Source organism: Cornus florida, unplaced genomic scaffold (genome assembly GCF_030987335.1).
Source record: "Cornus florida cultivar Cherokee Brave unplaced genomic scaffold, ASM3098733v1 CherokeeBrave_3.0.0_Hap2_Chr10, whole genome shotgun sequence".
Lineage (NCBI taxonomy): Eukaryota > Viridiplantae > Streptophyta > Magnoliopsida > Cornales > Cornaceae > Cornus > Cornus florida.
In genome coordinates this window covers 74,045,073-74,059,118 of record NW_026775580.1, presented here as the reverse complement: position 1 = coordinate 74,059,118, position 14,046 = coordinate 74,045,073, and the positions used below count along the sequence as shown (strand labels likewise).

Below are 14,046 nucleotides of genomic sequence, written 5' to 3'. Positions count from 1 at the left end.
GTAGTACCAGGAGTTTCTGCAACAGCCGCAGTACGAGAAGAACCAGTTCCAAATAAACGGTTCCTAGAAATTTTTTGCTTCAGTTCAGGATGAAATTTGAAGCAACGAGCCTTAACATGTCCAACCCCTCCACAATGGTGACAAATAATCTGACCTCTAGAAGCTCGTGATCCAAAGTTGGCTGCAAAAGCCATACTATCCCCAGCAGGCTCAAACACTGGTACAGGAACAATTGAGGGCTGAATTAAACGGTGCCTGCGTGCTTCACCATCAACAGTAGCAAAGGCTTCCAACAGGGATGGCATTGGTGATGCATTCAAGATCTGAGACTTTAGTGGTTCAAATTCTGGGCGTAATCTCATCAAAAACTGATAGGTATGCTGACGATCAAGACGTTTGACAAGAAGAGAGGCTGCCTCAGAAGGAAATTCACTGAGAGGCTCATATTGAGCTAGTTCCTCCCAACGAGATCTCAAATACCCAAAATAATCAGTTACAGACAAATTCAGGCCTTCCTGCGAGGCCTTAGCAATATCTTGATATAATTCAAAAATACGAGCATCATTCCTAGAATGAGCATACATTTGATTCAAAGCACTCCACAAGTCATTAATAGAGTCATAAAACATGAATATATTATAAATGCGTTCCTCCATAGAATTAAACATCCATCCTAAAATGGTACAATTGTCCATATCCCACTGAGCATATTTAGGATCTTTAATATCTGGCCTATTTTCAGTACCCAAAATCCACCTTGATTTGCCTTTTCCACCAACATAGAGGCAGAGGGAACGAGCCCAAGATGCAAAATTACGGCCATTCAACAGCACACTAGTAACTCGTTGAGCCGGTGTGTGTTGCGCCGAAAAGAGAGTTTCTTTATTATTACTTGATTCAACCATAATATTAAATAGATCAATTCAACAGATTACCAATAATTTCAAATAAAGGAGGAATAGACCTGATTTTGATCAAATCAAGAAGCCGGAGACACGGCGGTCTGATCCGAAAATGCTGCTGAATATCCCGGCAGCCCCAAAAAATTACAAACACGTCTTCTGACCCTTAGTGCATGAAAAAGACTAAGGGAATACCCCTACAGGGGTCGAACCTAGAGAAGATTGACTCCCCCTAGGACTGTCGCAACAGTGACCTGAAAAAGATAGAAGGTCTGTGAAAAAAAAATAGGGAAGGGGCTGTAATGAGATAGAGAGAGATATTAAAAGAGGCGGTGAAAGAGAGAGAGATGGGGGAGGCGTAGGTTTGAGACTCTGACACCAAAAAGTAACTTGGTAAAATTGGCGTACTCAATTTGAGAGCCTGACTATTATTATATACAAGCGAAAAATTACAAATATGGAAAAGAGAATAAAATCAAATCAAAATAAAGAAAATAAAATAAAATCAAATCAAATCAGAATAAAAATAAAATCCCTAAAAATTAGCCTATATTGAAGACCCAATAAATCTGCCATAATCGTTGAGTCAACTTATAGATAAGATTTCCAACACGGTAAAACTACTTAATTTGTTTAATTATTCTTGTTCTTACACTAATTTCAATATATATAGTCCGTGTTGTGGGTTTGTTACAACAATTTGTCTCTATAATCTTTCTTGCGGGTGGGTTTGATTTTTGGTTTCCAGATGTTGGCGTGTGCACATGGTTGTGTTTAGGTTTTAGTTATTTGTTTAGATAAGAATGTTGATATGATTAAATTTTGAAAAACTGAAAATGGGAATTTTTCGCTGGATTTTTTTTTTTGGAACTATTGTAGCAAGTGTGCCTTGACCTATGTTTACCAGAAGGCTGGTGTGGATTAGGTTTATATTATAGTTGATCCTTTGGTTATGATTTGCTGATTCAATTCTGTTTTATGAAATATTTAGGATTCATGTTTAATTTTGGATTTTATTGAATGGAGTATGGATTTGAATACTTTTGCCACATGATTAATTGCATGAATCAATTTCAATTTGACATTTTGTTAATTTTATATGATTAGTTGTTAATTTGAGAGAATTAATTTGATTAGCATTTTGAGACTTCTGCAATTCAAGGAAGGTGCTTTTCCAGTTAAATATCTTGGACTTCCTGGTAGTTTAAAAAATCCCACTGCTCCCCTCTCGTTGATAAAGTCAATTCCAAGTTATCTTCTTGGAGCTCTTTTAATTTATCAATGGCTGGATGGGGTAGGGCTCATCAAGTCTTTTATATCTTATTATTATTATTATTATTATTATTATTTGAATGGATCTTATTATTATTATTGGGCAATAATATTCTCTATCCCTATTGGCGTCAAGAAATTTTTTATGGGATGGTAATTCTGAGAAGAAGAAAGTGTTGACCAAAATGGTGTATGATACCATATATTATAGTATTATTATTTAAATATTGTAAAAAATATAATATATATATATAATTATTTTTGATCTGGATATTACCACTTTACCAGGTGCAAATCAAGAATCAGCTTCATTGTTTGACTGGAGAAGCGCAAAATATATATATAATTATTATTATAAAATTATATATATATATATATATATTCCTCTAATGATATATATTATACTAAATAAAATATACTTATATTTAGCATAAGAATAAAACCAAATTATATAAACTAAGGAACCTAATAATAGGCCAAGTCTAGAATTGAATTCTATCTTTAAGACAGATTAGCGGTGTTGACTCCGTAAAAAAAATGAAAAATATATATATTTTTGTGCTCAAATCAATTTTATCTTGATTTTTTTTGTATCAATGTGGCTTAGACAGTTGATCAGTGTAATTTGATTGAAATTTGATGAGATTGGATTGCACACACACATATATGAACTTGCTGGGCAAATTTTTAAATCTTCACAAAAATTGCAAGTTGAATTTAATGTTGTGATTGCATGTTTGAGAATTAATTTGATTGAATAATTTGTGGTATCTTTCGTATTTTAAAATTCTCTTAAAATTTTTGAAAATTTTGGAATCTCATTTATGCTTGAAATTCTGAAAATTTCCAACTTATAATTTTTGTTCAAATATCGAAAAAAATTTAAAAAAAACAATTGAAATTTTGAAAAATCCAAAAAAAATTTCCTTTCAATTTTTATTATCATTTTTGACTGAAAATTGGTATTCTCTCTCAATTTGTTCTTTTCTTCTTTTTTATGCATGGTTTGTTAAATTCTCACATATATAGGGGGAGACGGGCTACTTCATGTTCAAGGGGGAGATATCATGTGTGATTTTTAACATGATTGGTCTTATTTATTTTGTGGATGAAACATGTATTATCTTAAATACTTGTCTTTGATTCTATTGCTATTATATATCATGATGTTGGTGTGCTTGTTGCTGTATAAATTATAGTTTTGATCTCTCTTCTTATTAATTCTCCCGCATTATTTCTTTTCTTTCCTTAATGAGCTTTGTTTGTCAATTTATAACAAAAAAGAAAAGAAGTGTGAATATTTGAGGGGGAAATTAAGTGGGGAGACATATTTGTTGATATATTCTGTAACGACCCGAATTTTCTTATAAATTCCTCAATTTATTCAAATTAAAATACTTCAATATACACCAGGATCTCAAAAAAAAATACACTTTATTGATACGAAATCAATTTCTCAATTTAAAAACACAACATCTCTAATTAAATAAAATAATTCCTCAACATCAACTCTTCTACTTAAACCCGCTACTATCAATCCTTAAGCATTATCTGAAACTGAAAGGACATTTGAAACTGAAAGGGAGTGAGCCGGAAAAAGTCCCAGTTGAAAAAATCATAATAAGGATTTCAAAGAGTTTTACAAAAAATATATATATACTTTTAAATAAAATACATAAATGCAATTTTAGTAAAATAATAATTAATAAAATATTTCAAACAAAATCTTTCAGACCATTCAAAATATAAAAAACCCTGCACTGTAAAAGAAATAATAATATCACTGAATCATCTGTGCATCAAACTCGGCCCTCTGTGAGTGTCTCGGCTTCTCTCTGTCCATCTCTAATTTTTTTTCTCTTCTCTGAATTCATTACTTATCATTGCACCCAACATTCATTTTATAGCTTAAAAAAAAAAAAAAAAAAAAAAAAAAAAAAAAAAAAACATTCATTTTATAGCCAAATGCATTCCACCGACACTAACAATATCATCTCATTTGAACAAAATATCCTCTGGGTCCCACCACTATCTCTTTCTTTCTTTTCCTCATCTTTTTCCTTTTCTTATAGTAAACAACTGACCCAAATTCATTGTAGACGACCAACCCACGTGACACCAACAGAAGGATAAGGCAATACCTAATAAAATAATAAAATATCTCCTTGTGGTGGACCCCACAAAAAATCATTTCTCTTCACTGTAGGCTGCCCTGTTTTGCTTTAGGCCTACAATCAAATGCACAATATAGATACATGCACAAAATCAAAAGGTCCTTAATATCATTTCTTGCGGGCCCGCCAATAATATCACAACCATTTAAAATTTTCTTCTTTCCTCTCCTATTTCGGTGGTTGCCTTCTCTTTATCTCACACAAACTGACATAAGATATATACATATAATGTATACAATGCACAAAACTTAATCAACCCATTAATTAAATCTCAATAGGGTAAATCACCAGAAAAATAATCAATAACCCAATCTCTAATTGGATAAGTTTCTTAAAAAAAAAAAAAAATACTCAATCTTGAACAACTAAAATCGTGAAATCAATTAAATTTAAAATCTTAAAAATTCAAGTTGTCACATATTCATATTGATATATATTGTTTATTTTTCTTGATTAAGTTTTAAGGATAATTTTGTTGAGTTGATGTACAAATTATAGAGGGAGAAAACTACAAGGGATGAAACTTCATATGGTTCAAGAAGAATTCCATTTTTTTTTGTCTATTTTTGGATACTAAGTGTAATTTACTTTTTCTACTTAGGTAGATGGTGAAGAATTACCTCCAGTTGCATTTTATTTATATATAGTTTCTATATATAGATACAGTATACAACTGGGTCTCTTTCTCCTCTTTTTCTCTCTCTATCTTTAACCATAGTCCCTCTCTCTCTCTCCTCTCCTCTCTCTATCTTCATTGCCTTTTTGCCGCTATTGCACTGAGAGTTCTCTTTCTCCTCACTTTCCGCCCTCTGTCATTGCTAAAGAATTTTAAAGGAATTATCTTTGATTTGTTTCCAAAACGAATCACAGATCTATTTATCAATTCCTTTGTTTCTATACATATTTTGATTTGTTTTCAAAACGAATCATATATTTATTTCTCCATTCATTTGTTTCCATAAATTTCTCCTTTCCTTTTTTCGTATACTAGATCATTTTATTCCAAATTAACATAGCAACATTGGAACAGAACAACATTTGGACTGACATGATTTTTTTGTTTAATTATTTGTGTACTATATAACATCCCAAGCACTTTGTAATTTTAGTCATTATAAGTTGTACGCAACATCCTAACATAATTCTAAAGAATTATTTGTACATAGGGCTGCAACTCGGGCGGGCCAACCCGAAATTTTGTGAGCTTGGGAAATGTTTTTCTAATTTCGGTTTGGGCCTAGGCTCGAATTCAATTCGGGCTGGGCTTGGGTTGATATGGATGAAGTCCGAAGCCTAACCCGAGACCGAAAATATTATATATATTTATAATTATACTTAAGTCACAATAGTGTAGTAGTCAAGTTGGTAGTGTGCTTGGGATTTATGTTTAATATTTCATGTTCAAGTCATGGGTGCATCATTAATTGATTTATTTATTACACACAAATTCTTTTAAGGAGGGCTTAGTGCGGGCTCGGGATGGACAAATTATGTATGGACTGGGCTTAGGCAGCTCGGCTAGGGCTTAAGGCGGGCTCGGGCTGGGCTTGGGCTTAGGCTGAAGATTTTCTAGATGGGCCTAACCCAGGATGAGTGTCAAGCCCGCCCAACCCGCCGGAGTTGCAACCCTATTTGTACATAACATCCCAACAGTTTGTAATTTAAATCAATATAAGTTGTACGTAACATCTCAACATAATCCTACTAGATGATAGTCATTAACTCTAATACATAACATTCCAATTTGTAATTTAAGTTTGTACTTAACTTCCCAACATAATCCTACTGGATGATAGTCATTCACTGATAAGTGCTTAAATGTTGCACATTTCAGCACCTAAACTAGGGTATTTTAGTCCGTGCATCTATCTTATTTTCATATTTTAGTTCTAATTTATGTTTTTGTCAATTTCAGGTCAATATGGTTCAAACGGACTAATTTCAATTCATTAAAGCCTTTTTGGAGATAAGCAAAGATATTTGAAAAAAGTTCAGAAAATGGCAAAAAGAGGTCGCAGCCCATTGTTCGTATAGTGTGCTTATTCTTCAAAAGCGATCAATTCTACCTTTTTCGGACCTTTGATGATATTCCCAAAGATGAAGAAGCCAACCAATTAGCCCGAGGCCAAAATGGAGCTAAATATGATGTAAAAGAAAATTCCAACTCTAGGGGATCGATCCTCCCACTATTCATAGAACTAAAAATGCCCTTGGGGGATCAATCCCCTAGCCCCTGGCAGCATTGCATGATTTATGTTTACTTGGCTATGAGATTTTCTTATTTTGGGCTTATTTTGTAACTTATTGGTCTCCAATAAGGCTTATACTTAAGGAAACCAATACCCATTAGTTAGGGGAGTTATTTATATTATTATTAAGTTTTTATTTTCTGTAATCGAAATATCACGTTCTTTCTGGGAAACACGAAAAAGGAGAAAAAGCTAGGGTTCTTGAGAAAAATTCAGAGAAGAAGAAGAGGAGCCAGATGAATCAAAGGATGGGGCTTGTTGACATCTTGCATCTATCAACCATGAGCGGTTAATTCTTCAACTTAGGGTTGGATAAACCCTAAGCATGTAACCTAACTTTTTCTCTCTTTTACTATTTTGGGGATTTAATTTATGTAATTTTTGTTATAGCCTTGATATATATATATAATAATTCTTTCAATTGATTATCTTTATCAATCTCTTATTGTCTTATATGTTTTTGAATGATAATTAATCTTTACACTTGATTTCTTTGTGAATTGAATCATATGATGGCTATGCATTGTATTAATTTGATGTAATTATGTTCTAATTTGATGGAAATTGCTTATATTAGATGGGTTGTACTACACAATTAGGTTAATGTCTAGTTTAAATATTTTAATTTCAATTTTGGTTAGTTTAATTTAAGGTAAATTAGTTAATTGCAATTTAATTATTAGGTAAGTAGACAATCCATACAATTGTTTGAAATCCATACTTATTGTTACAATTACATATCCTCTAGATTCATGTGTATTAAATTTGTAACTTGAATTGATGAATCATGCTTTGAATTGGTGAATTGCACTACACTTAGTTTAATTGTCATTAGGTAGTTAATTCATACTTGAAATTGATGGTTTACATTTTTCATTGCAATTGTTAGCCACATATAGATTACATAATATTATTTTCCCAAGTAGTTGAAAATTAGTAAGTTAGGGAATGTGCTTAGTGGTGAATCTTAAACCCTAAGTCTCTTTCCAATATCTTAAACTCTATTTCTTTATTGTAATCATTTAGTTTAAAATTAGTTTTCATCACAAACAAAACCCTTTTTAGCAATCACATAAGCACTAAAGTAAAATTCAATTCCGAAAACCAATAATTGTTTAGATCTCTTGGAACGATCCATTTTCACTTCATACTCCATAGTATAAGTGTTTAGTGATTTTATAAATTATAAAATATGATGCCCACTTGACATTATTTCTAAACCTAAAGTGATGTGCATTATTTTGTGCACATGCTCAGTCGCATCATTCACTTTAATCGGATAAACACTAAATTGGGAAGAGTAATTAGATAAGAAGAAACAGACCCAAAATTGAGATTTAGATAAACAATTTCTGCATAATACTCGAGTGAAATTACATGGGTTGTTGTTGGAAAGCCAGTTTTGGAGTGTGTTTGGGTTTTGAAGTGAAGCTTTGAAGTTCAAAATTTGTTGTAAGTCTTTGGAGAGTCCATTAATGGAAGCTTTTAAAGAGAGAAAGGAAGACAACTGTCTCTTCTCTCCCACCAGTGCGTATTTTGCAAATAATATTTAAAGTTCGAATCAACATTTAAAGCTTTTATATATATTTAAAGTTAGAATACAAGGGTGGTAAAAAATTAGCTACCCAATTTTTTTAATTGATGTGGCACTTTCTCAGCCACTTATTCTAATTAGAGAAAATGGATGCACTATGCAACTAGAAGTGATCCTGATCCTTGGGTAAATTACTTGTTGTCTTAGGGGTTTTGTTACGAAATTACCAAAAGGGGAGAATGTGAGATATAAATTTGTAATTAACATATTTCATTGTCAAAACATTTCGATTGAGTTGTAAATTTTTAGTTCGATTTGTCAAGAATCAAGATCGGAAGCGGAATTGAAGAAGTGATTGTGTTCGTACTTCAATACACTCCAGGATGATGAGAACAATGTTTTTAGAAGGTAAGAGAGTGTGTGAGGACACTTTGGAGTTTCAAAATTGGTGTTTTTCAAGTCTAGCCAACTTGAACCGGTTCACCACACTGAACTAGTTCACGTCTCAAAAACTCACTAGCCAACTTGAACCGGTTCAACCACTCTGAATCAGTTCAAAGTCTTTAGACAGTTTTAGTAACTTAGTTTCCTAATTTGTTTTGGCTTCCTGTTGTACATAAACTTTTATCATATTAATTATGCACGAAATTGACTTGTTTTCCAAGTACAATTTGGTTTTCAAAAGTCTATGAAAACGTGTTTTCTCACTTAGGATTTCACGGTTTTTTGCATACAAAATTCTGATTTAATTGAAAGCCATCTTTGTGAGATTTTTATTCAGAAAATCAATCTGATTTTTCTGATTTTATTTTTTAGAGCACACACATAAACACAAGAGTGATTTAGGAGTATTGTTCTCTATGTTATCTGTGATACCCCTCGATTCCGAGACATGGGTTGATCAGGCCCAAGTCCAAACCCGAGGAAATATCAAACAATTAAAGTATTTAAATAAATACAGGATACAAAATGAAATAAGAATAAATAATAAAGTTGAAAGAATACTAAATAATAAATCCTCATTAATTAATCCAATAATAAACCTTAAATAACAAAATCTTCTTATACCAGTAATTAATTAAAATTACAACTTGAAAATCCATCATATGGACCTCTAATCTAAAATCCAACTGAAATAAAATAACATTTGACTAAAACAATAATAAGGAAATCCTACGTTAAAATGGAGGAGTGAATAAATCGTCTCTACTCAGTACGAACAATCCCTAAGCTTGGAACTGACGAACACCTGAAAAATTATGGTGAGTCAGGCCCACAAACAAGTTCTAATCTACTCCATCCCAAACAGAGACTCAGAACCCATATGCATGCTAGTCAATTCAACAATAACTACATAGTCCATATATATATATAGATACACACTAAAGGAACCTTAGTGGACTATAGGGTTGTCTCAACCTGAATAGTAGGCAACATACAAAACGCACACATTGTGGGCATGAGTACCTAGACCTACCAGGGTACACAACTACACTATATCTAGTCACACATCCCTGACAATATACGCACCCTAACCATGATCTGAGACTCAAACTCATATCACGGTAAATAACTATATATATATAATCCGTTATATCCAAACATAAAATAAATATCTGGTATGTCATCCAACTGATTCAGTTGACCTGATATGAAAATATGTAGGATTTAACATTTTAGTTAATCCATTCCGTTATAAATGAATATGTAGGACTTATAGTTAATCCGTCCCTAATATGTCATTATCCCATACTGGTGCATATAATACATACAATCTATAAATGATGTTACAGTTATGATATCATATCAAATAAATTCATACATAGCATGATATAAATCATATAAATATTTCTTTGCATTTAATTGAGTAAAATATAACAATTTTAAGTAACACGCATTGAGTTTATCTCATAAAAATTAACATGCATCTCAAATAATTATACTCCTCCACAATCTGATCAACTTTATTTAAAACCAAATAATTGATTAAAATAATGGGTTAACTTCAGTTACACCCCATGAGGTATGTCCAAACTTCAAGGAGACCCCCCCACATTTACAAAAATTCAGTCAAACCCCCTGTCAGACATTGTCTACGAACAAAAACAAATAAAAGAATGAAATGACTAAATTACCCTTTTATCGCTTTCCTATATATAATAGACCAAACAATCAATCTCTTGAACCAAACATGTTTTATAACTCTAGGTTAGCTTTATCTCTTGAACCAAACAGTCAATCTCTCTCATCCCTCATATCTTAGTAGTTACAAAAAAACTGGGTTTGCATGGCTCGCCGGAAAGCTCGTCGTCGACGAGCACCTCCATCACAACCGGTTCCAGCTCACCGCCGTCATCCATTGTGCTCGTTGGGCAGTAGCCGTCATTTCAGGGGAAATTTTTTGCTTCGTTTTCAACAAGCTTCACAATTTATAAAATGTTGCAGCACTCCTAAAATTCATAACATTCTAATCGAATCTGTAAAATTGTGTACGTGTGTGTTTACAACCAGGAAGTAGCTATAAAGAAACTAGAATAATTTTTAATAAAACAAAATCACCGAGATATTGATTTTGAAGTTTTCAAAGTGACAAAAATCTTTAAATCTAAAAAATTGAAAAACCTCAAATTATTCAAGTTCAGGATAAAGGAAAAAACAGAAAAATGCCAGACAATATATTAAACAAAGATAATGAATGAATTATTCTGCTCAGAAGAGGCATTAATGACAGACAATAGTCATATGTCCAGACATAATTTAGCAACTTCATCATCATTGCATATGGATTAAAGAAATAAACAAACCAATAATTCAATGATTATAGTAATGGTCACCATGACAAGTTTAGTTTCTAACAAACTAAGCAGAAAATATATTATAATTTTCAAAAAACACAAATAATCATTACAGAGAAGCAAGGTAGTGACTCTAAGAGACATTCCACAAGTGGAAAATGCGCAGACAATCAACACGGCATCAGATTCAGACCGTTCGTTGGGCAGTAACCCGTTATTTCAGTGACTTGATCTCAAAGTCCTGACTCTTCTTGAATCTAGAGTCGCAAAGAACGGCGACGACGACACCCATCACCGCCCTCATCATCAACACCATCACCACCCTCCCTCTGCAGCTTCATCATCATCCCCACCTGATCATAACCGTACAATCTGAGCGTGCATAGACGAGGCTGTAGCACGATTTTCACCTTATCCGTCCCCGTCAATGATGCCGACGACACATTGGAGTTCTTCACCCTCTGAACCGGAACAGGAACCGCTGGTTTTTGAGACGCGAGCTTGCAGAAAACCGGTCGAGCCACCTCAGCCATTGGAGAGAATATTAGACCAAGAAAATGGGTTTGCAGAGAGACAAAGTTTAGAGAGAGAAATGGGTTTGCAGAGAGAGACATTGAGTGTTTTCAGGAGAGTGTTTGATTAGATTGACAGTATGTAGCCAAACATAACCGTTGAGGGGTAATTTGGGTATTAAAATTTAATTTTTTTTTGCTGATGTCGGCAAAATGTAACTCTGACTAGCTTTAACCGTTAACTGAGTGGGGTGACTGATGTGTGTTAGAAAAAGTAAGGAATTTGACTGAATTTTTGCAAATGTGGGGGGTCTCCTTAAAGTTTAGACATACCTCAGGAGGTGTAAAGTTAACCCTAAAATAATTTAATCTAACCATATTTAATTAATTTAACCTTTTAAATTAATTAAATTTTATATAAACATGTGTACTTAAATCATATTTTTTAAATATTTCATAATCTAATTTAACAATTTAAAAATAATTAAAATAGATTAAACAATATATATACACAAACAGTATACAAAACTCATTACTAAATTATATATACTATAATTTCAGAGTTTATCATGCAAATAGGTTCAATTAATTAAATTAAATATCTTGAAATTAATCTAAGTCTATACAGAATATGAATCACGGGAAAAGAAGAAAAGAACTTGCCTATCAAAATCCTAGCTTCCTTCTTCTTCTTTTTCTTTTTTTCCTTCCTTATTTCTCTCTCTAAACTAACTATTTTTTTCCTCCAAAATATAATACGTGATTTAATTTTTAGCCCCTTTTACTAACCTATATTTATATATTTATAGGTTATATAAAATAACCTAATCCTTTTCTCAATCCAAGTCAACTTAATAAAAGAAAATAATAAAATTAAAATATTAAAAAGGTAATTAAAAATATATTATGTACATAATCTATGTATATCCTTATTACACAAATATATAAAATATATACATCATATTATTAATACTAAGTTACAATAATATTAATTAATTAATTACTTTCAATATATATATATATATATATATATATATATAACTATCCACGAGTAACTAAAAATATGTTACGTATATGATTCATGCATATCCTTATTATATAAATATAAAAATATATATATCAGATTATTAATACTAAGTCACAATAATATTAATTAATAATTACTTTCCTTATATATATATAAAACTATTCATGGGTAATTATCCTTACCCATTAAACCTCCAATCCTAGTAGTCCATGTGACCCAATTGGTTGATCCATTATTAATAACCATATCCATAAAATAAAATAAAATAAAAATTTAATTATTTAATCTACAATTACTTACAAATAAACAAAACACATCAATTAAATAAACTAATTCAAATAACATTTAAACACATACTTTCAATTAATCAGTTAAGTCAAATAAAACATTTAAGCAAATAAAATATTTAATTAACCAATTCAATTAAATACATAATCAAATAGCCTAATAATAAAGTAAATAAATAGAAATGTAATTAAAATATTTAAAATAATACTAAGATTATCCTTTTAAAATTAGGGGTGTTATATTATCAGAATTGGAGCATAACTGAAGATTGAGAGATTCTGAAAAGCATAATTCATTCATTCTTCATCAAATTCAGATTTGATGAAAAGGGGTAAAGCGATCATACTTTAATGGGGTCAAAACATTCGTTAAGTGTTGTTTGATTTACCTACAACTCTTCTACAAAGATAAAAAATAAGTCTGAGGTCGAGAGCTGTTCGACGGGGGAGTCGTAAAGTCAGATATTATCAACGATTGATTTTTGGTAGAACCATATGGTATGAGCCTGAGTCAAAATTCAATGTACTTTGCTTTAAACATAGTGGATTGTTTTGCTTTGGACTGCATAGTCCCAGAGGTTTTTCCCGTAATGATTGGTCTCTTCTGCCAATCGGGGTTTCCTCGGTAAAAATTCTGCTATCATCTCTCAAACTTTATTTACTTTACTTGCATTAATTTTTGCTTTGTGAGTTGTTTAATTTAGGTTTATTTCGGTAAATTTAATTTAAGCAAAAATCGAATAAAAGATAAAGTTGAACCTATTCACCCCCTCTATCCATATTATATTCCATAACTATTCCGTACTACACAACTCACAAGAAAAAGTGAAAATCACTGGCGAACTCCAAAAGATGGAATTGAGTTCCTAAGCCATTTTCCTTCTCTAAAATACATATATCCAAAATTATTACATATCCAAAGTAATACATTAAGAACATTCTTAATACATAACATGAAAATATCATCCAAAAAGAGTTCAAAATAAAATCAAAGCACATCCAAGCTATAGTGGATGTGCATCCTTATAAAGAATATCCTTACTTGAAAATATGAAATCAACGAAGGTGAGTAACTTAAATTACTCCGTAGGAAGGCATTATAATAATGAACTAGGTTTCTTTGGTCTTGCAAATATAACATATGCTATACAAGTATGGGACATTCCTAAAGGAAGCAATGTAGAACTAGCAATTGAACTAAATACGACAATTCGATTTCAAGTACATACAAATATAAGAAAATGCAATGAAGCCAAAATACGCTAAGTTGCAACTACATGTGGATGTCAACTTG

At 31.7% G+C, this 14,046-nt stretch overlaps 1 protein-coding gene across 1 annotated transcript; it reads right to left on the bottom strand.

The window, feature by feature from the left end:
- Positions 1-10,887: 10,887 nt before the first annotated feature.
- Positions 10,888-11,569, bottom strand: LOC132279441 (uncharacterized). Its single transcript, XM_059781419.1, has one exon. It carries the CDS (start codon positions 11,538-11,540, stop codon positions 11,184-11,186), a length of 357 nt encoding a protein of 118 aa, XP_059637402.1. The 5' UTR covers positions 11,541-11,569; the 3' UTR covers positions 10,888-11,183.
- Positions 11,570-14,046: the final 2,477 nt, after the last annotated feature.